The sequence below is a fragment of the Anser cygnoides genome, chromosome 3 (assembly GCF_040182565.1).
Source record: "Anser cygnoides isolate HZ-2024a breed goose chromosome 3, Taihu_goose_T2T_genome, whole genome shotgun sequence".
NCBI lineage: Eukaryota > Metazoa > Chordata > Aves > Anseriformes > Anatidae > Anser > Anser cygnoides.
This window is the reverse complement of record NC_089875.1, coordinates 2,167,956-2,191,949: the sequence shown is the minus strand read 5'-3', so window position 1 is coordinate 2,191,949 and position 23,994 is coordinate 2,167,956. Positions and strand designations below refer to the sequence as shown.

Genomic DNA, 23,994 nt, shown 5'->3' with positions numbered 1-23,994 from the left:
TCTGTTAAAAAAGCTCAGATATTGTTCCTCATTCTTGTCATGAAAGGCAACAAAAAGCTTTCTTTTTCACAAAATCTGTGGGCCTCACCCTCAAGGTGAAAAGGCAGTTCAGCATTTTGAAAGAAATGCTTATAAAATATTACTGCATGTCTTAAATACAGCAAACATGTTTATCTTAAAGAATTATAGTCCTGATGAGAATACTGCAGGTGACCTCAGAACAGAAATCCTTCTGCTTACACGTAAGCATTATGGTTCCAGCCAAGTTGAGACTACAGGATTTGGCCTCCATGTCTGCTCTGCAAAGAACATTGACTCTGAAGGGGTCGATATATAGCGTGTGCAATGAATGAGATAAATCGTAATAAAGGAGTAATTACGTTAAAGATGCCTGTCATTTTGACTGTTTTGGCGAAAATATTTAGGATTGTTTTATGTTATTTTGGGAATGATAGAGAAAAATCAATAATCATTCATAGTCCTCTCAAATGAAATGGCTTCCATTAAGTACTGGATGGCTGTATAGCTTTTCCTGGATAGATTTTTGTATAGATATCCACACATAAAATCATAATATACTTTCACAGTGACACCAACATAAAACAACTGAATTACATAAGCTGTATTCAATCATATTTTGGCTGGGATAAAGACAAACCCTTAACTCCTCATTCACTGCTCTGAAAAACAAACAAGCATCGCAGCCATTTTAGGCAGAAAACAAATACATATATACCTAGCAATCTTCTTAGTGAACTGCCTCTAGAAATTCCAAGATCTATGGCACTTAAGTATACAAACTCTCGTTACCCAAACAAAAGCATAAATCTGTAGCAATTTGGAGCCAGTAGCAAGTCTATAACGTGTGTAAAGCACTAGAAGGCGACAAAGAGCCACACTGTATGATTTGAAACGCTCCAACCTGTACTGCATTAATGCTATACGTGGTTATCATCTACAAACGGTTGAATCTGGACGTTGATCAGCATGTGTTGCATTTTCCTTTCATCTTTTAATTGAAAGAAAATATAGGGTTTAGGAAATATGACTCTGGCAGAAATGTCCTACCTAACATTTGGTAAATCAATTAGTCTATCGATCAACTTCCTCTCTGTGTTTCCAAACCTGACACGTGAATAGAAAGGTAGGAGTTAACTCAACATATGGCAAGTGTTCTTTGGTTCTTGTAGACACCGTGGCAGTCTGGAAGTGCAAACTTTTTATATTTAGGAGTTCAGGTCTTGCTGGTTTTGTTTGTTTGTTTTGTTCCCATTTATTCTGTTGCATTTCTAAACCTTATAAACTGAATCTCTCTTCAATTTACTTTTACACAGAGTGCACAGTTCTGTAGTTGTACTTGGAAAACTGGACAAGGTAAAGGAATTAGGCTGTGTTCTTTAAGAAATGGTTATGAAAATTCAGTGAAGTGGGTTATATTCTTCTGGTGACGTATTTGCAGTCAGTAGGGCTACCACTCCTCACCCCCGTGGTATCTGGGTCTATCCATGTTTGCATCCCCCATACAATCAGAAGGTTCTTAATGCATTCCTGCGTTTGCTACTTTCATAATTAACGTTATATTTAAAAAATTGCTTTTTCAGCCATTTTTGGTAGAAACCGCAAACGTAAACCTCAATCTCCATGAGGACAAGGCGATGACAAGATGTAAACAACATCTGAAGATCTTCAGATACGCTTCCAACGGGGCCAGGGGAAAGACTCTCGTTTGCGGCTCACGCTGATTTAACTAGAACAGCCGTATCAGAGCGCGGAGAGGTAAGTCAAACAATTAAGAGGATGCCCGTATCCAGCGGAGAAGGGCAAGGCAGCCAGGCGAGCTTCCCCCGGCCCCTCTGAGGGCTGCCCGCGCCCCGCCCCGCCCCGCTCCCCTCACAGGCGGGGCCCTGACGGCCGCCCGTCCCGCCCAACGGCCGCGGCGTGACGTCAGAGCGGCGTGACGTCAGAGCCGCGCGACGGAGCGGAGCGCGGAGGTAGGAGCGGCGGCCCCGCCTGGAGGACCCCCCCCCCCCCCCCCCCCCCCCGGGGCGGCGTGGCGCGCGCGGGGCCTGGCGCGGGGCGCGGCCGTTGGACGGCCCTGAGGGAACGGCCGTGAGGGAACGGCCGTGAGGGGGGGGGGGGCTTCGTGGGGTGTTAGGGCTTGGAGGGCGTTTCAAGGCTAAATAACGCTAAAATAGCGTCGCCGCTTGAGGAGCTGTGGTTAGTTAGTGGTTAGTTAGTGACTGCCGTGGGAAAAGCCTGGTTTTCAAAGGGAAGATACGCTTTGCACGTGCAGGCCGTGGTTTAAATAGCTGAGTAGCGCTTTTTCCCGTTGGTAGGCAGGCAGGTTATGCTTGAATCGTTAACTGCGAGTAATTTATAATAAAGAACTCTCCTGCTCTTGTGAAGGCGAAACTGGTCTCTTTCTGTGTCACAGCATCACGATTGGGAGTTTAGTTGCTACTAGCGACTTACTAGGGGACTTCAACTTGCAAACTAAACTTTAGCTTATGCCTTATTTTTAACAATATGAATGTGTTTGTTAGCATTCTTAGGCTTCCTATCAGAAATGCAGGCATTTGGATAATTTGCAGAAATCCCACAGGCCGTTTTGATAAGCGTATTTCTAATTGGTTCTTCATATGTGCACAGATGATCTGATTTCTATATAAAATGCCAGCACTTAGCAAAGGTTTTTCTTTGTTTTTAATAACACCGGTAGAAAACTGTAGGATATGTATGGAATGCAATGGTGAACAGAGAAAAGCATAAAGTCCTTTAAATAAAACAGGATGCTGGAATAGTGTTGGTCACCATGTTTGCAGGTTGCAGAACCAGAGCTGGAGAAGGCAGCACAGAAAGAAGAAATAAAGGTGACTGATTGAGGGGTAAGAACGAGGGTGAAGTTTTATATTGTTAACTCTAGAACTGATGCCGAAGGGATGTGGTAACGGACTAGGAAAGCTTTGAGATTGTAGATTTCACTACATTTGTCTGAGTTTCCTTTGCCCACTGCATTTGTTTTTCTCTATTCTTAAGGCAGGCCTGCTGTGTGTCATCCTGCTGGGCCTTGGGGTGCACACCACATTTAGTTACCTCTTCACACAGGCAGTGTTCTCCTCACTCACTTGTATGAGCTCAGTTTTTCTCTGCTGGAAAATTGTTTTGCTGGGTTCCTTTTTCCCTACTTCCTTTATTCTCCCAGTTCTCTATTCTCCCTCCTGTGTCAGGCTATGGTGACTGCCATGCACTTTCTTCCTGTGTCAGGCCAGCATGCATCTCTTCTCCATCCTACAATGATTTCTTATTTAATTCTCTCCCTGTGAAAACTCCATGTCCCCAGATTAGTTTTCTGTATTATTCACTCACTTTAGTGATTTTCTGCACATCCATTTTCTTTGCTGATAGTAGGTGGTCTCCTTTTTGTCAGTTTATTAGTTGTTAAATTGTGTTTAGGGGATAGGTAGAAAAGATTTTTTCTAGTTTTCTGCTGCATCAATAAGATTGTCAGCTAATGCTTATAACACAACATCCCACAGTTACTGCATTGTGCCAAACAAAAATGGGTAAATACGCTTCTAATAGTTGACCAAACTGTTTTGTTAGTGTGGTCAAGTAATGAACAGCCAAAAATATTTTAGGATCGCTGCCCTAAACAGTAGTGGAAGGTAATGTATAGAGTGTAAATATAGGAAATTAAGTTCTGAGGAAAGGAAGGAAGTACTTTTTTCACAGAGTGTAGAACTACTGTCTAGAGGAAACAAGTGGCAGCAAATGATGGAAGTGGCAGTAAACACCGTGACTTAGAGGTGTTTACACTTGGTGCAACACCAGCTGCAGACTGGAGGCTGGTTATTTTCTGAGAGTTTGATAGGACAGAAGCGACGATTGCTGTCACAAACAAATAAATTGGAATACAGATAAATTGTCAGAGTGGTTCAGACTACGCAAGGGGACAGCAGTTTGCTGTAGAAGTTCTTCAGAGGTTCAGTGCGACCAAAAGTATTTTTTAGAGACCACTTTAGACACTCAAATTTAACATCACGTTAAAGTCCCAGTCTTGAATTGAGCTGTGCTAAAATAGTCCTGAATGTGAGAGCTCTTCAGAAAACCTCTCACAAGGAAGTGTTCTGGACATACCTAAAGAAAGCTGTCGTCATCGTCGTACTTGCTGATGGGAGTACCGACAGGTTCGAGCTGAGCAAGGGCCAGTGTATGTTGCATTTGTCCAGCAGAGGAAATGACTGTGTCATCGGCCTTGGGGAATCCAGGACAGCTGATGACACTCCACAGAGAATAAATATGTTTTGGGAATCACGCAGATCAAGTTGAAGGTTTATATCAAAGCCGGTTTCTGTGTATATAAATGGGGCTGAAGTCAATATGGGCCAGCATGAGATACCCCATTTCTCACATCATATCCCCCATGGGCTGAAGCGTTAAGGCTCACTTGCAATATTCCTTTCCTTGAAATTTTGATAGTCTTTTAAGACAGAGCAAAATAAACTTTGCAGATCCTCTGAGGCTGAAGAAATTGGATCTCAGTGCCATCAGCAAGAGCCTGATGGCTGTGAGTCGTTTAGCAGGGTTTTTCTGTGCTCACTGGGACACTGACTGGAGCCTAGCTTTGGAGATGGGGTTGAAAATGATTGCTTGGTTGTTGCCTATTCATATTGTAGTGCAAGGGGCACGCTGGAGAGCTACCATGGCTCGAGTTGGGATATTCTTAAGGGGATCAAGATAAGCCTGTTGGTGCATACTTGGTATTTCATGGTAGGCTTAGTTGCTTTTGCAATGGAAATCTTTCTTGCAAACAAGACCGTGAGTTGGCGTTTCAAGAGTGCTCTGACTAATTGTACTAGATGCGCTCTCCAGCTGCCCCAAGCTGGCTTGAAGGGCATCAGCAGCAAAACAGATCTGTGGACACAGTGATGACTAGCAGGTAACTAATGACTTGTTATGCTGCAATAATGCTGAAGAGCCTGTCACAGATCAGAGCCTATTGTACTTACAGCTTTGCAAACATGGAGTAAAATGGGTATCTCTGTCCAAAATAAACTGGCGTTCTCTGCCCCAGAGAGGTTTGTAATCAAAGAACTTTGTTGTCATCTCTGGTAGATTTAAATTGAAATGCTTGTTCTGTATTCTAAGTGCTTGTTCCTTGTTGCTCAGTCCTACAGCTGCGGCAGTGAACTAAAGTTAGAGCAGAAGGGACAGACTCTGCTGTGCTTGTATATCACCTACATTTGCTGCAGGTTGTGAGTCAGAACTCAAGAGAGGGAGGACAGTGTCATTATCCTGAGAGCTGGTGGAGATGCTTGATCATACTGATGTTGCTAATGCATTTGATTAAGTTTGAAAGCATTTTATCTACCCTGATCGAAAGGGTTTGGGTTTCTTTTGGTTTTCTTTATGTAACCTGCAGGTATTAATGAAAAGGAGGAAAGTCTCATCTGATTTTTGTTAACTGAATGATCTGAAAAAAGTAAAAGATTTGAGCTCAATATGAACATAAGGCCTCCTAGGGCTTAAAAAAAAGGCAAGAATTAACATGAAGTGTTGAGATGCAATAGTAAGTGCGAAGAAGGATTCTGAATTACTTCTGTCTTTTGTTTGCTTGTTAGAAACGATTTCAGACGTAATTTTTATCCTGAACGTGCAGTTTTAATTGCAGGTGAAAACTATGTGCGTGACACTAACACTTAGAGCATATTTTAATTCTGCCTTTTGTGGATTCCTGTGGCCACCTTGATATATGCCTGTAGCTTCCATTACCTTCACCATGCACCTTCAGTGAAATCTCTCATAGGTGTACCCAGGGCCTAATTAGAGTTTGTCTTTCAGTATGAGAGATACAATTTTGGTGTTGGGGTGGGCAGGGGAGAATGTTTGTGATGTTTTTTTTTCTTTTTTTTTTTTTTTAAAGCCATCCAGCAGTTGATTTCTGAGGCTTGTGCTAAAGCACTAGGTAAATTCAGAGATTATTCATAAAAGCCACCTGCAAATTATCCACAGTTCTACTTTTTCCTTTTCTTACCTTTGTATGCCAGCCATGGGTGTGCGTTTTTGAAAGGAGGAGTCTGCAGAGTTCTCTTCATTCTCCTGGAAGATAAATATGGACATAGACAATTTTGCTAATTGCTTTGTGTGCAGTCATCTGGTTTTTAATATAAAATTCCTTAACACAGAATTTAATGCAGTTAGATCTTAGATCAATAGCCATGTTAGCACTGCAGCAAACTGCATTTAGTCATTTCTATATAGTCTGCAGAAGATGACGTCTCTCTTGCATTCCCCTTTTCATGCTTCTTTTATGCATTTCATTTCCAATATTTCCGTCCCTTCCCCTTTTGAATGCTCAGTGTATTCCTTGCTGTTTATACTATGTTAGCTGGAGAGAAAACAAGATATTCCTTGTTTTCTAAGTAGAATTTTACATAAATGTAGTTGTGTTGGTGAATAAATGAGAATTACCGCTTGTGAAAACTCATTTTTTGGCACTTTTTAATCAGACTTAAATGCAATTAAACCCTCTTCATGAGAAAACTTGTTACTTTTGTGATTTAAAGTTCTTTTCTTCTAGGCTTTTCTTCTATTTTTTTTTCCCTGTAAACTACATGAGAATTTTTGAGCTCAGAGTTAAAAGGGAAAGGTATTTTGGGTTGATGTTATGAAGTCATGCCATGTTTTTCATCACTTCTGGTGATGAAGGACAGGAGGACACTTCAGTGTCCTTAATCAAAGTAGACCTTTTCTATTTTATGCTTATGGGTTGTGAACTTTCCTTTCTGTTCTCAAAATTAAAGATCTTATAAAGTACTACCATCACACAACCGCAGTTTGTGTTCTGCATTATGTTATTACTTGATAATGAAACTGCTTTCTTATCCGTATTTCCCCTAATTTTCTCCATTATTCACATGTTTATCCAGCAAATATTTTCATTATCTTCACTTATCTTAATATTTGCACTATGGCTAATTTTTGAAGTCGGATCTCTGTGGCAAATAAAATACAATTGAAATCCAACAAAGAAATCCTGTGCAGTAAACATCCACTTCAGCAACTGAATTAAAATTCTGCTTGCTCAAAATGCATAGGGAAACACTTGTAGAGCTTTGAGGAAATCTTGTTTGTGGTTTAATCACTGAAACATAACTACTGAGGGCAGCGTAGCCTTTAGGCGTGTTTACAGAGCCACTGATAGGTCTCAGTTCCTTGCATCCCTGGCTTTGTCGTTCAGCAGGTGTGACTGTGCAGTCTGTGTGTTGATTTTGGCAGAAACACTTTCTGGTGTACTTGTTTTCCGATGCAGTGTAAGGTTTGTTCTTGTTGATTTAATGCTCTCAAAACTATTTTAGGCTGTTGACTGCTGCTGTATTGTTGGCATGTGCCAGCGCTGTAATGTATCCTGCTTAGAGATTAGTAATGCTGAAACAATAGTCTAATGAAAAGAGAGAAGTCCCTACACAGCAGGAGTAGGAACTGGCTCTAGTTCCCGTTGAAATGAACAGAAAACACAAGTCCAACAGACTCTTCCCTCTCCCAGGGCAGCAGCAGTAGACTTAGCCTCTGCGTGGTAGGCTTCATGGTAACGTGCAGCCTTCTTCCATGGAAGGCTGAGGCGGTTTTTCCCTTTCTTTGCTGAGTGCCAAGTAAATACATCATGTTACGAGGGCAGTTCTTTCTGATTCATGAGGCAGCAATCACAGAAAAATGTATTTTGGGCTGCATCTGTTCTTTCCTTTTATCTTGCTGTTGTTTTTCTGCCTCATTCTTTAGGTCTAGCTTGGGATATTGAGAAGAATGTCATGTATGTTGCAGTGCCTCTTCGTCCATGTAGCTGTGGTTAAAAAAAAAAAAAAGCTTGGACTAGTTTTGGTGATATGTTCCTGCTGTAGGAGTTTGCTGGTTTTTTTTCTGTAGTTGCTGGTGCCTGATGTCCTGATAAAGGGAGAGAGAAAAGTTGGAATTTGTCAGTGTTTTCAACGCATGTCTATAAAATTTAGACCATAGTAGATAAAGGATTGGAGAGAATGGTAAAGCCCCATATATTGATGGATTGGATTACGTCTCTGTCCCTGTATGCGTAAGTATAGTAACTGTGCGCTGACAGATAGCTTCTAACCAGGCTTAACTGTATCAACAGCTGGGAGAGTCTAGTTTCTTCTGTAGCTTTGCGTAGTTTTTGTGCTGCGTTTTAAGACTACAACATAGCAACAGAGACAGTGGACTCGCTCAGTCAGCCTAAGAAGGGTGCAGCTAGCCAGGACAGAATGAAATGCAAACAATATTGTCATAAAGGGCAGAAATAACTGTATTGGTATCTTGCCTTTCTGTGACAGTATCTCGTCAGTTCAGCTCAGCTTTCTTGCTCAGATAAGCTGCAGGTGACTGAAAAGGTGTTTAGATGGAGTGAGTTATGTGCTGGGGTAGGGAGGGGACCTTCATATTGTAATGCTGTACTGACTCTGAAACTCTGACCAGGATGAAAAGTCATGCAGCCGAGTAGGATTATAATTCTAAACCATGAAAATAACAGCAATGGAAATGGGCTTGTTAAGTGGCTGATCATATGTTTGGCATCGCGCTGGTGTGGTTAAAAACAAGTTGTAGGCGAGCCTGAGTAAAATAGCTCCACACTGTTTTTCCTTCCAATCTTTGTCCTGCTTGACCTCCAGACGACAACATAAATAAAAAGAAACCTCTCTCACACAAACCAAGCTCTTGCCAGGAAAAGGGAAAGATCAAATCTTTATCTAAAACAAACTCCAGTGATGTGACAGCTGTTTGCTGTTTCCTTGCTGTTTGCACGGGCTGTATGGCTTGGTGTTCATAGATCAAACTTGCAAAGTGCAGTTTCTCCAACTAATGCTCCCACCCCCTGTACTCAGCAGCTGGGAGTGAGATTATCACACTGACCCTACGTAGAAGGGGCTGCGGTGCTCCAGGTGCTCACACTGTTCCTGATGCAGCCCAACAAATGGGCAGGAAAGTGATGTATTTCATTTCTTTCCTTATAACATTTGAAAAAAAAAAATCATTGCTCAGTCAGTAGAAGCTGTAGAAAATAACATAGCTTTAAGTAACATCAACTCCCCAAGATAATAAGTGATTTATGATTAGAGAGGAATTAAAGATCTTGATCGTAAGCCAGCAGCCAGATGGCTTGGCAGTAGCCGTGCCATGTTACCGTGAATTCTGGGATCAAAAATGGAGAGCTCTGGGATTTTTCACATCTTTGTTGATCTCACAGTTGCTTTGCGTAGATGCGTCCTCAAGATTTGCAGAGTATTCTGAAATCAAAATGAGCTCAGCATCGTTTACTGGTAGAGTTATATCGCAGATTATAATACCCCGTAGAGAATTCCAAAAACTGGATACAGGGTCCACAAGAAGAGTTTCTTGGACCAAATCCTAAATTTAGGATTGGAAGATGTAACTGACCCTGACATAACTGGTGCTGGATAACCGCTTTGAGGCTGAAGTAATGTCTGTTGCTAAGATGGGCTGAAGCCCTATATCTGCTTTCTTAGAGCTCTGCCTGTTGTTTGGTGCAGCTCTCTGTGTACTGTGATTTATGGAGCACTTCTTTTACGCAAGCAAATAATTTCTATCACAGACCATAAAAGTTAAAAACTGGTTTAGGGCTGGTACAAGAATAGGTACTACGGTCGTGTCATTTGTAATGCTCCTTCATGCAGTTCTGCACATCAGTTGAGAGATATCACTGAAACCACAGGACCTTTAACTGTGTCAGCACTGATGTTACTTGCGAGAACTCTTCAGGAGATGTTTTCTATAATGTTTAATGAATAAATGTTAACACTTTGTATTTTAAAATAGTCTTTTTGAGTCTGTAAGGAGGATTATTTAGTTTTGTTTCTTTTTTCCAGATGGAAATGTCGGAAGATGATATTAACACAGAAGAATACCCCACTGAAATTCATGATTATCTTAAAACATTTGAAAAATCTCTTAGTTCTGTAGATGAGATGCTGAAGACGATGATGTCTGTTCCTAGACGTGAGCTTTTCCAAAAGGTAAATCATTTTCCTTTTGACAGCCTTTCTGTTATTAAAACAGGAGTAGTTTGGAACCTGAATTGAATAAAAGGGTCTGTTTGGCTAGCCATTGTACAGACAAATAACAAATATGACACTCCCTACCCTAATGTTTGAAACTTACATTTCTAAGGTACCCAGAGGGTGTTACAAACGAAGCAATGAAATACATGTTCTTCTAAGGTAGAAAGTGATGATCCTACCAGCAAATCGTTTAGGTAAAGGGCATTCCACCTTATTCCTGACCTTCCTGAAAGTGCGTGCTGAGTGCTCTTCTGGACTGAAGAGCTCACTAACAGTTGTCTGAGACCTTTTCGCTATAAACTTCATGGAACTTGGTTAATACAGAAGGATGCAAAGATGATTTGGCAACATTGAGAATTGATCTTCTGATTCTAGAAATCCAGACTTGCAGAATTTGATGCTTGAAAAACTGAGCTTTCTCCTCTAGCTGTGTTCTAAGCACAAGTCTGTAAAATGTGTGGTTTTTCTTCAGGACATAAAGATAGAGGAAGGTACTGCTTGAAGACCTCATACAAGCCTGTATTTTGACATTTAAGACCTAACATGTAACTTCCTTTTTTTTTTTTTAAGGCAAGAAAAAGCTAACATGTGAGGGAACTTCTTTATTCTCTGAGGATTTCTAACATAAATAAATGAAGAAAATGGTCTTGACAACACCAATCTTTTGACAGTATCCATGTTGGAACTAGGGAGCTGTACAATGATCTTATCAGAGTTTCTGGAAATCCTATAGGACTAAAACAGTAAATTGACTTTGACAGTTGAAGGGAAAAAATAAACCAACTCATTACCTTTATTCTTCCTTTGCTGTGCAGCCCTAAGTATTCCAGCATGCGTTGAACACAGTCTAACATGTATAGTGTTAATGTTCATACTTGCATTTGAGCTTCTGCAATCTTAAGACATTCTTTTTAATTCCAGTGGTAGCAGAAACTATTTTAAGTTTCTGTGGAAAAAATAGGGATCTTCCTGACTATGGGAACAATAGTCTGAGTTACGTGCTAATCGATTTTGTGCTTTTGGCTATCTGGGATTGTGGCATTTAATACCGAACTGGAAAAATGATGTGAATACTTGAAGAGGAGGGAATGGTTCTGTGATGGCAGGAAAGTAGGCTTGGATATGTTCTCAGTGAACTTGTGTTGTTTAAAAAAAAAAAAAAAGCTCATTCAGTGTATATGAATGCATTCATAGGCAATTCTAAAATGGGAATATTACTAAAATCTGTGCACATCTTGCTTAATGTTTAAATGTTTTTTTTATTCTAGTTAGAGCCTCTTGAGCAAGTAAAGCTGGATTTGGTTTCAGCATACACATTAAATTCAATGTTTTGGGGTAAGTATATGATAGGAAATAGTTCAAATGATCACCATTTGAACATTTTCTAGACAGCTGCAAACATTAAATAACCATATTTCATAGCCAAATAATTAGAAACTAGTAATTACCCTGAGGACCCAAATTACTGCCATTCTTGGGGTAAATGATGTTGAAATTCCAAATCAGAAATTGCTTATTACAAAGGCTGACTTTGTACATGCATGAAGATCTGTGTACCTTTTTTTCCTGTTGTTGGCAACCTTTTCAGTCCTTCTTGAAAGGACAAGGTTTAACCGCATTATGTATATTTATTTATTATATATATGCATTTTTTAACTGCAGTATTTCATGACTATAGTGCATCAGATACTTAACCATACAGTTAGCACCAAGGCTAATAATTTTATGTGGAAACTACACTTTCCTATATAACCAATTGACCGTGCCCTTGGTCATCACAGCCTTCCACTTCAAAAAAAAATGTTTTTTTCTTGTAGTATACTTGGCTACTCAGGGAATCAATCCAAAGGAACATCCAGTGAAACAAGAACTGGTAAGATTTTTGCAATGCATGCATTGCAATACTTTACTTTCCCAGGACAGTTAACTCATACAGAAATAAATGTGTATTTAAATCTATGTTTAAAATTGGTATATTGCCATAATAGCACACACATGCTACATAGTGTTACATAATTGCCTGTTCATATGCCCTGCTGGGTTCTCTAAATTAAGGAAGTCATATTTTCAGTTCCCAACAATACAGTTTAAAGCATTGCTGTAGAGCCTGCTGAAATAAGAACACGATGAACAGTGTCATCATCTTATCTTTCCTGTTCCCCACCTTTGTTTTGAGAATTGAATTCAGAACAGAATAGCTTTTCACTTGTATCTGTTAAATGGAAAAATGTTACATGCCTGATAATAATTTATCACTTCCAATATGGCATTTTTTTTTATAAATACTTGGAATCATGTTAATCTCTGAGGCTGCCTTTTCTTGCTTTTGTATGACTCTGAAAGTATAGTGTGGTTGATTTACTAGCAGAGACGGGAAAGAGCCCCCCCCTTCCAAGTCCTCCATTAATTCATTTTCTCAGCAGTAAAGAATCCAGTTCAGCAACAAAGCTAAAAGCTTTTTTGGCACCAGTTGTATGTGTATTGTCCAGTAATTCTGCATTAGTGACATATTTACAACCTATAATAAATCTTTTAGGTTTGTCTCTATATTCCATTTAGATGCATGAGTACAGTATAGAAACCATGGTATCTTGAAAATTCTGCTGACTTGAAAAAAAAATAAAATCATTTAGCTTGAAGAAAAAAATGGAAATCAAAACTTAACAGCTAGACATTTTAATTCCTGTATAAATGAAAACATTAAATCTGGGCAATTGTCATATACTTAGATAAAATGTAATCCTTACGTAACCTGGGCAATGGAAGATAGGACTGAAAAATGTGGAAAGCTAGGCTGAATAACAATACTATTTTTAATTTTGTGAGATTTTCAGTAGTCTAGACTGTATCATATTAAAAAATGGATCAGTTAATATTTCACGAGCTTTCAATCAGTTTCTTGTTCCTCCTATATTATATAGTGTCTGAATGTTGTGTTAATTTAGCTATACTAAAAATAAATTGTAAGTCTTCTGCTGTGGATATTTTATGCCGGTATTTTACTTCACAATTGCCAGTCATTTTAACTTGAAGAATGAGTGAATTATCATAGGCTAGATTCTTATCCAGGTTTCTTTTCCTTCTACAAGTATGAAGGTGAATGAATGTGCTTTCCTTCCTTCCAGGAGCATTGTGGTGTTCTTATTTGTGTGGAAAGGGAGTAAAAAAGACTGTTCTGTCATGATTGTTTTGCTTTTAGAATTGCTCCTTCTGTATATACAGAGAGTACACTGGAATTCAAACGATATTAATAAAGCTCACATTCAAGCTATCAGAGTTCATTTCTTTTGCCACTTTGACATCTGTCAGCTCCTTCTTCCCATGCCGATGTATGTAGGCTTGCCACCTGTTCTCATTAGCCATCTCAGTCACCAAAGAAATACTGCAGTCTGTCATGATTTTGGGCTCTGTAAGGCTGTCTTCATTAAAGCTAGGTTTTTGATACGGAAAGAGCGTCCCAACTTTTTGACAAATCATTTGCTTGTATGGGTCACTGAAGAACTGAAAATCAGTTTTGTAGTGTAGATTTTGTAACTTATGTTCCTGATTAAAAAAGCTATCAGTGGCTGTGTGGGTTATCAGCATGTATTTAGTTACCAGTATCCATAAATGTTCTATTAATCCACACTTATATGTTGCTTTACCTGACACATGAATTGGATGTGCTTTACACACACATTACTGCTGTTTATTGTTTTTATTACAGTAACGCCTAAAGGCCCTGAGGTTCAAGGCCATAATTGGACTAAATAGCTAGATGTGAAATCTGTCAGCCAAGTTATGTATTTTAGAGAATTAGTGTCAGTGTCCCCTCTACTTAGTGGAGAGAAGCAGGCACTTCAGAGGGTGATTCCCATCTTAAAGGGTTTTAATTACACCCTCAGAGTACCTTTGTTTATTGATCGCAGAACTGGCTGAGGATGATTGGGTACATAGATGAGATTATTAAACTGGGATGCGGCTGAATCGGAGCCATGCTTTGTTTAAAAAAGTGTAGGCATTAAATAGTTATGATAGACTAAGATGACAAGAAAGGAAAGTATTCCCTCGCTTTATGGAACGACAGTGGAAACAGACAACAGACTTTTTAGTTATTTACGGTCATGAAAGAAACCTCTGGTACAGCTGGAAATCTTAGGCCAAATTCCTAATCAGGTTCAGTATCTTGTGTTTTCACTTTGGAAGATAAATAAAATTGTCTCACTGTAAATTTGTAGTATTTCATGTACACTTGGTGATGGATGTCATGCAAATATTAGTACAGTAGATATCTGTGGTGGAAAATCAGCTAAAAGGGAAGCCTGAAGTTTGCAAAGAGCCTTATATGTATTTAGAAGATGCGATTTTTTTCTGTGTATTATGGTCACAGAAGTATGCCATGCAGAGTGCTTCTACTCATTGATTTCACTTTAGCAGCAAACTTGGAAGAATGGTGTGAAATGTATTTTTTTTTCTAGGAGAGAATAAGAACATACATGAACAAGGTCAAAGAAATAGCAGACAAGAAAAAGGCATCTAAACTTGATAAAGGAGCAGCTTCCAGATTTGTAAGAAATGCACTGTGGGAACCAAGCCCTGAAAATGAACGTACCTCCAAAACTCCTGCTAAAGCAAAAAAGAGAAAGATGGACTAAATTTTTATAATAGAAAAAATCCTCATATAATCAGAGACGCCTAGAATTACCAAAATGTGGTTTGTACGCTGTATGAGTTTAACAGAAGTGCTATATAGCAACATCCTGATGAAGTTATACTTAAAAAAAAATAAAAAAATACAGGATTGTATTTTGTCTAGAACATATCACTGAGGTAATCCCATTATATGTATATCTGATGTATCAGATGTGCCATTTGACGCTAGAGAAGTAACATTTCATTACTCAAATGATGATGACCTGACATAAACTTGCTGTTAATGGATACTAGTGTTGTTTGTTATAATGCTTAAGATTTTTTTTTTTACTCTTGAATGATTGTCACTTTTTATATGTATTTAATATCCTGAATATTAAAACCAGTCTCAAATGATGCTGTCCAGTTTGTGGTGTTTACGTTTAAAAAAAAAAGTTTACTTTCCCATTGTCATTGTGTGAAACGCTGTATTTGTAGTGTATGCAAGGTTTATTCACTGTGTTAAACTGTTTCCTTTTCGGCTTCTGGATTTGAATTTGTGCCATATTCTCTTACTTCAGTTGCCTCTGAGGAAACTGATCTTCAAGGGCTATGAGTAAACAGCCTGAATTCCTCTCTAAGCCCCTGTGTCAGTCAATGGAAAAAAAAACACATAACCCAAGAGGGTTCTTTGTAGGGGCTGAACAAAGGAGCAGCCAGGGGACAGCTATTAGGAAATAGCACATGCAGGAACTTGATTGGAATTTTGTCTGCAGTGCTCATCTCTTACTGCTGACACAGAGAATGTGCTGTGAGGTGATAGGAGTGTGGTCATTCGTTGCTATTTCTTAGATCTTCATTGGGGATAGCATTCTCTGGTGCAGTTCAAACTACTCTTCTGCCTTACAAAATATTCGTTTTCTTCAGATAAATCCAGAAATCCAGTACACCTACTATTGTACTGAAAGCTGAATGATTTACAAGGGATGATTATGGTCCTTAGAGTCATACTACATCGTGCAATGCAGAATCTGGAATAGTTTGAATGAGGTGCTAAAATGAAGGTTCCCTTGTCATTGAATGTCCGATAATAAATATTTAAAGGTAAAAGATTATCAAGTTTAATAAACTCAATTGTGTATTCTAGAAACTTTTTCAGTGACTAGTATGAATTTACACGTTTTTGTTTGTAATAAAATCTTTGAATAAATAGCACTTCCTTCAATCCAGTTAAAGCAATCTAACTAAAGAGAACTTGCTTATACAGATGCTCATGCAGGTACCTAACTGCAGCCTCAAATCTACAGGACTACTTGTGCGTATACATGTCAAAGACCCGTAAACATTTGACAGCTGAAAGCTAAAATTGAGACTGTTTTGTTTCTACAGGTTAATGTCAGAGTTATGCAAAATAAAAGTGCTATTAGACTCATGAGTCTTTTGTTGCGATTGAAGTTAAAAATATGAAAGATCCCAAGTGTGTTCTCACCAAAGACAGCAATACTCATGTAAAGCAGCTCCTCTTGGTGTGTTCAGTTAGGTTTGGGCAGTTTATTTGGAAATCTGTCCAGTCCTGCAACCCTTTTGAACTTATTGCTGCAAATGGTACCTGTAGAATATTATAATCAGAATTCTGAACTTGTGTGGGTGTAGATACTTTCATATGCAAAGCATGAGTTTCAAAACGTCAATCTCAAACACAGTTAATTTTTTTTTTTAATTTAGAGGACAGGTTTCCTATGAACTAATTAGTAATAAAATAGGATAGAAGTGGTATAAAGTGGCACAAGCCACAAGCACTATAATATAGAGATTTTCTGGGAGATGGTGTCTTCTACTTTGGCACGCTGTCTTGAGGAAACAGGTAGATCAGCTTGTATTTATGCACAATGCTGTTAATTAAAAGGGAATTGAAGGACGTTTCCATTACATGATTTTCCTCTTAAGCTTCTCAATTACAGCTTTTCTTTTAAAAGGTTAATTTCTAAAAAGGATCGTAATTCAGTGTCCAGTGAAGTACACAGCTTTCATTGGTAAATGTTTAAACAAGAATAATGCAAGGATATTAGCTAAGAGTTACTGAGGTAGAAATCTGTCTAGTATAATTAATTATTTTACAGGTAGCTGGCATTTGTGATAAGCCAGTTTATATACGTGTTACAAATGTAACTCTGCAAATGCTTTCGGCTTGTATGGATGTTCTGGTGACAAAGCCTGCGTTTGTGGCTTTTTCAATGCAAAGAAAACAATCCCTTCAAATGGAGGAGCATCACCGTGGTCCTGTTACTGACTCTTGGCCTTAGTAGAAAGAGGCTTGAAATACACGATCGTGAATGCCAAGTATTTTTATATATCACTGAAGTGTTCTTAGGAACATCTGAACTTCAGGATATACTTTTAGCTTCATCTCAAATACGAAATGACCGAACACAGTCTGTGTGCATGAATGGATATAAATCTTAGTTTGTAGAATGGTTCTGAAAAGGCCCGAAAGTCTAGGAAAATATCTGGGAGATTTCTAGTCCCATTGCTGTATGTGCAGAATATGGTGCAGAAATGCCAATTCTGCACTGGTTAATGCAAATGTAATGTTAAAAAAATGTAGTGCAAAGCATTACTATTATAAGTTACTGGTACTAAGTATTAACGAACTTAAGGGATTTAAAGAGAGCATTAAGGTACATGTGACACCTCCCTGCTCTATCTTGGTTTTGCTACTGCAAGTACATTAAGGCTTAAAATTGCTGCTTCTGGGAATGTTTCTAACCAATGCAATGAGAAAAAATTGTAAAAATCTTAATTTACGGTACAGATATGTATGTAGTTGGACGAACCAGAGGCTATAATCAATGATGTCAAACTTAGATGGTTTTGTGTTCAAGTTTCAAGTTAAAAGTGAAAATAGTATTTACTTTTTAAAGTTACATATGTGTTTTGATATGTGCATTTAATACGTTAGCTGCTAATCTTTGGAGTTTTCTTGCTTTCTAGTCTTTGCCACAATAAAGCAGTGATATTGCTAAGAGCATGAGAAGTTAGCAGCTATGACTAGAATTTGATAGAAGATCACTTGGGGAATTTTCTAAGCTTACCAAAGAAAAACTAGAAGATAAATGAAAATGCAACTCAAGATTTTAAGCCACGCTAGTGCTAGCATTAAATAACTGCATTAAAGTAACAAACAGTACTTGGGGGCTTCCATGGGAGTTCTGTGCGTGACCTAATTTGGAGGTCATTAGATGGTCATTGATTCAATCTGCTTTGAAGTCAGTGGGAGAATTTCCACTGACATTAAAGAACTTCGGTCCTTGAATAAGTGTGGCTTCATTGAACTGCTGCAGTTGGACATGAAAAGTAAATTATTCAGTTATCAAATCTATGGCTTGGGACTTCATAGTAAGTGTCTGGTCCCCTACTCAAAGTGTTTTTTCAGCCTGAATTATCTTTTTCTTATTATTTCTTATTATTATTTCTTATCTTTAAATGACTAATGAGAGAGCCCTTCCTCTCTCCACCACACCTGTGCTTCTCAGAAAAATATTGCATGGAGAAAACTCCCAAGTCATTAACTGTCACAGCCATGTAAAGAGATTTTTACCAGAACTAAACAGAAGTCGCTGACTGTAGAAACTGTCTGCTCCCAGCCGTGTGAAGTTGCTGCAGATCTGTTCCTAGAAAATATCTCTTGATCTTCCTCGAAGACAGTAAGAAAGCTTACGGTGACTGCACACAAATGAGGAATCTTACTAGAAATTTGATTCCCATTGTTATAAATGTTTGTCATGAATTGGGAAGTCAACATATCACTGGTGTTCATTTCTATTCCTTCAGTATTTTTATTACTGGAGAACTACATCCTCAAGAGCGAATGTTTTATGTCATCCTAATTTCTCCTGGTTGTAAAAATCAATACTAGCATAAAGCCTTGTCAAAAAGTATTAATGTTACAGTTTCATTGGAAATCTCCTCAGAACACAGTTATATGGAATGATAAAAGCTGAAGAAGGATCAAATTACCTTGGAAACTTAGCTATAAAAATAAACTCAATTCTTAAGTGTAAGTTTCTTAATTCTTCAGGCTTAAGTATTTCGTTGGAATTAAGAGGGAGACCAAAATCTATTTTTTAAACTTTGGGGCTGGGGCCATTATAAATGTAAAGAAAAACCCTGGTTTTCATAGTAAATAACATGGGCCAGGGGTTGATGAGGATTTGGTTCTGCAATCCCAGAAGAGATGTAGTTGACCTGGAACAAGGCTTCTGTCAGCTGCTGACCAGCTGCTTTAGAGAGCTGAGGTGTAAGGGAACAACAGCACACCATTTTTTATGTAAATTGGAAGTTGAAAAAAATTAACTTCAGCCGAACATTTTAGTGATATGCAAATCAGAATATAATGGGAGAAGTGATCATGAGACTTTGCAGAGATGTTCTGCTTGTTCAGCAAAGTAAGTCTGGCAAACTTAAAGTAAGAGATACTTTCCAATTTAGAGACAAAATAATTTAAACTGGTTGCAGCCCAAATGTGGACAGGTTATGCCTTTGCCATAATGTACAGGTGCTGAAACGGGGCATTTGTTAAAAAAAAACCCTACACGTACACATTTCTTAGAAGTTTAATGGGCAGTGATTAAAAAAAAATGTTAGGCTACAGCAATTTAAGGGAAATGATATATAAAGTAAATAATGCAATTTGTCATTTTAGAATCATCTGTCACATACTAGGAAAAAACGCATTAAGGTTCTGCAGCATGATACCACCATTTTTCTTTTTGCTTGTTTGCTTGAGTGTTAATACCTTGCATTGAGTTCCGGAGAATCTATATGAATGCTTTTGTCTTGCAGATCACTCTTATCATCCTCAGCATTTGCGTTTGTCTTTTTTTCCACTTCTGCTTTCCAATATGATGCATTCATAATATTTTACTGATAGACCTAACAACTTGCCTTTTTGCTGACTTTTAACCTTCCCTTTAGGAGAAGATTACAGACCTATGGAATACTTAGTGCTGGTGATCTAAGAAGCAGACCTTGAATGGCTCAGTTTTCATCAGCTGTACCAAAGGGAAAAGAGAGAAGGCTTGTTTTTACTTCTAAGCTGAGTGAATATGGCGTGGAAATCTTGTAATGGCAAGGTATCAATTTTGTAAAGTGATATATTTCAGAGGGGATACTAAATTTGACTGTGAATAAAAAGCTTTATAAATGGAACATTTAAGAGGCTATCTTTTACTTTTCAGTGTAGGGTTGCCTTGAAATGCATCATTTCAATTTGGCAGTCCCAGCAAATGGATGGAAGCAATTCAGTATGATAATTCAGTATTGCCAAGAGGCTTCTTCTCTGTCTAGTGTGGACACATTCCACGGACGAATTTAAAACCATATTAAGTTATAGAAAACGGGTCTCATTCTGTTCCAGCTTTACACCAAGCCAATCTTGATTTCTAAAGTACCTAGAGTGGCTATCGGAAGAGTACATCAACAAAATCACTTCCAAGATAAGGATCACCTGAAATTCGTGAAACATCTTGCACAACAACAATTCAGAATAGGCAGAAAAAGAGATGGAGTCTAGCTGTGCTTGCAAATGAACTCTTATAAAGTAGCAATTCTAGGGACAAATTTTAGCAGTGTTTTACCAGCACAGTCTGTTACAGTAAATAAGCAGTTGCTGAGTTACACAAGTAAACTTGCATGAAAAGCAGTAGTATTTGATATCCTCTCATTTGATATGAATGATCGTTTTCATGAAGATGTTTCAGATTTTATTTTCTTCTGTCTTCTAGAATGTTTATTTTTTCTTCATCATTTGAGTGGTTTTGGCCTTGTGGCAACAAATTTGTTGTTGTTTGAAGGCACAGAGTTACTGTCCCTATTATTAAACGGTGAGAAGGAGAGATGCCTAGTAACAAACATCATTAAGCTGGACAGCATAAACAATCTTTTTAATTTGTTGCCCTGGGCTAACAAACCTACTCCCCAACTCACACACAAGACCAAACATGTTTTCTCGTGCAATGTTTCCATGGAGAGAACATTTCCTCAAGGCAGTAAATCTCACGAGGTGCTGCTGTGTATGTACACAGTACACATCCACCTGCATGTTATGCATCTCCTGAATGGCAGACAGTTCTCTCAGTGTTTATCAGAATCAAAAGTGTGTATTATTAATGAAATGCTACTGTTGGTGATTGTGTATAACATCATAGGCTCTATTCCTGTAAGTCACCTCAACTCGATTTAGTTAGAGACAGAGCAGTAAAAGTCCAGCACAAAAGAACATAATTTGTTTTTATGTAGGTATGCATGTCTATATGTATCGTATAGCAAAAACAGCACTAAAATCTAGCTGATTTTAAGTCTCTGATTTCCAGTGAAGTTTGTCTGCTAGTTAAAGGCGGCTTCCTTGATGCAGAGACAGAGTTTGTTAAGCTTGTTTGTCTTTTATTATGTAGAAGGCTTACCACTCATACTTGCACAAAGGGCCTTAACTCTGTATTATAATGATCTCTTCCCAGATTTGTATAATTTAGCCAACTTTTAACTACTTATATTGTTTGGTCTCTGTCATGGCTGTTTTGTATGCCTTTTTTTTTTTTCCTGGAAAGGTTGAACAGTTATTCTTACAGTTGTGCTCAAAAACGTAGTTCTTTAAGCATAGGTTGCATTGCCAAGGTTAGCTAAAACTTCTGTGTTTTTCTACAGGCTGTAACTTTCTTTCCTTGAGGTAAAAAAAAAAAAAAAGAAAAACATTGTCAGGAGGTTAAAGAGAAAAGTTATCCCAGTGAAAATCGTGAAAATCTATCCAGATTAAGGCTCTAGAGAAACCTCAGAAAATGACATAGTAGAAATTGGCTCTAAATTTACACGTGTTCCAGCTTTCCCATGCATGGTCACTGGCATTAATGAGCCCCCCGCACAGTTTTGAGGCCACAAACAGCTTTGAGAGGAATATGGGCTCTACAGTTAAATTCCAGTTTATCTCAGATAATGACAGGGCTCTGTAACATCCTTTATTTGAAGAACTACAGATCTTGAACAACTCTGCAACAGCACTGCATTAATGTAGCTTTATTCAGATTTCAAAAAAAAAATAATGTAGACAAACGATGCTTTCCTATGCATCTGTTTAATTCACATTAATATCACACTGGAGTTCGTATCAATTTAACTAAATGGAATTCATTCACGTGTCACCTTCCTAAGATATAACTCCAGTGAAAGTTTACTTCTTTTCAAAGTTTAACTATGATAAATGTATTAAAAATCTGAAACAAGTATTCTGTCACAACTTGAAAAATAACGAAAAGAAAAGAAACTTTACTGTTGTTAGACTGTTTTGTTTGCCTTTTTTTTTTTTTAAAGACTGTGAAGCCAGTCCAGGTTTGAGCTGGTAAAATGGAGACTGAATTCTGGTCCGTTTAATTTTTTTTTTTTTTGGTGGTGGTGCTTTTTATTTTTTTATTTTTTACAGGCATTCTTTTACAAGACACTGAGGTCATTAAAGACTAAGAAATCAACCTCGTCCCTTATATACAGGATTACACAAAGGAATTTTGGCAGATGAGTCATTTTTGGGCATAAGTGAATATTTCTAGATGTACCCATTCCTTATAGTGATTTTTTTTTCTTCCTGAAACCAGGACAAACTGCCCAGATTATGATTTGGCCCACTTAAAAGTTTAACAAGAACACAATAGCTTGGAAACAGTTTTCCTTTTTGCCTTTGGCCATCCAGGTAAGGTTGTACTAGCAGAAAAAAAAGTAAGGACCAGATTTTGCCCTCAGATTTGCTTGTGCAGGTTTTCAAAAGGTAAAGAGACTAGATTCTGCCATTAGCTACAGTGACTTCTGAACTGCAGTCTTCTGACCCCATGGAACTTTCATTCTCTGAGCAAAAAGCCAAGATATAACTAAGCCAAGCCTTAAGTTAAAGCACAGTGGTAAATTCATCTCTGTCCAAAAAGAATTTGAGGTTCAAAGTCATTTAAGACAAGGCCTGCACTGGATAGACTGCTGGCCTCAGAAACCTCAGTGGCTACTAGTTCAGCTGGCAAAGATTAGCAATGATTTCCTCTATTCAAGCATCTAAGCCAAAGACCAACCAACATAAAACAAAAAAGAGCTGATTCTCAGCTGGTGTTAACTGGAGTGTCTTTGCTGGCACTGTGTGTGTTAACACATCTGTGGGCCCCATGTTCTTAAGCTATCTGAGCATTTCTTTGTGACGTAACTGAAGAATGCATCTTAAAATTTAGGTTTTGGAAGACATCTGGAAAATGAACCAGATAACCATGAGCTTAGAAGTTTGCCATTTTTCCACATTTAGTGTATCTGAGACCTTTAGTAGGTTAGCTTATTTATATACATTAAAGAGAGGCAGACATTTTTCAGTTTGATTACACCACAACAGTGTGCAAATCCTTTTGTTTAATTACCTTTGTGGTTAAAGGCCATTTCATCTCTTTTTCAGTCTTTTGTCTGCTTTTCCTATGTCTGCTTTCAACATAATTCAACTGGGTGGCTCTCCTGTCTCTTAACTTTGAATGAAAGAAATACTGCCAGAAATTCTTCAGGGCTTCTCAAAAGTTTGGCTTCCTTGGGCACATCTGTGTGATATTACCTAAATGACTGTAATTGCAACAAAAACAAGATCTATTAAAACAGGGAAAACATCTTATAGTACGTTAAATTAGTTTAAATTAAAAGGAAAGGTGAACGGTGTATATATCCCTTGAAACCAACATGCACTGCTTGATTCCTTTGTAGCACCTGCATAGAAATGTCTCCCAGCTCTCTCCACTAGGCCCCTCCAGCAGGGGCTGCAGTCCTAGACACAAACTATCCACCTGGACATAAAGCAATAAAACAGAAGTTTCTTCCTTACTCCTCTTCATGTATCTCAACAAAAAAGAAGCTGATTCATCAGTGGTGTAATAGTATAGACAGATTTTATCTTTCATGGAATATAATTCCCAATGGTATCTGCTTTGGCATCAGCTATCTCGTTTAAATACATAGGTGCATCATGCATGGTATAGGCAAACACAACAGGCAGATTAAACGGTTCACTGAAAAAAAAAAACACATTTTTTTTTTTCTTTTTCTATTAGTGTAACAAAATGGATATAAGTAAAAGCCCCAGCTGAGCAATCACCACAGCGCTCAAGGGAGGCCATTTCCTGGCACATGGCCGCCCTGGCAGCTGCCCCTTCGCCGCCATGTTGTGGTCAGTCAGCGCCCAGCCCGGGACCTAAAATGGCGGCCAGTTGTGAACTCACGCCAGCGCGGCTGGGAGGCG

At 38.4% G+C, this 23,994-nt stretch overlaps 1 protein-coding gene across 3 annotated transcripts; it reads left to right on the top strand.

The window, feature by feature from the left end:
• Nucleotides 1–1,857: 1,857 nt before the first annotated feature.
• C1D (C1D nuclear receptor corepressor) lies at nt 1,858–15,122 on the top strand. 3 transcript variants are annotated; one of them, XM_048060734.2, is made up of 5 exons: nt 1,858–1,991; nt 9,894–10,040; nt 11,354–11,420; nt 11,903–11,958; nt 14,543–15,122. In XM_048060734.2, the coding sequence occupies exons 2-5, from the start codon at nt 9,894–9,896 to the stop codon at nt 14,717–14,719; spliced, it is 447 nt and encodes a 148-aa protein (XP_047916691.1). In that variant the 5' UTR covers nt 1,858–1,991; the 3' UTR covers nt 14,720–15,122. The 3 variants fall into 3 exon arrangements, with proteins under 3 accessions (XP_047916691.1, XP_013050351.2, XP_013050350.2); XM_013194897.3 differs by lacking the exon at nt 1,858–1,991 and adding an exon at nt 2,136–2,870; XM_013194896.3 differs by lacking the exon at nt 1,858–1,991 and adding an exon at nt 2,136–2,885.
• The last annotated feature ends 8,872 nt before the right edge of the window (nt 15,123–23,994 follow it).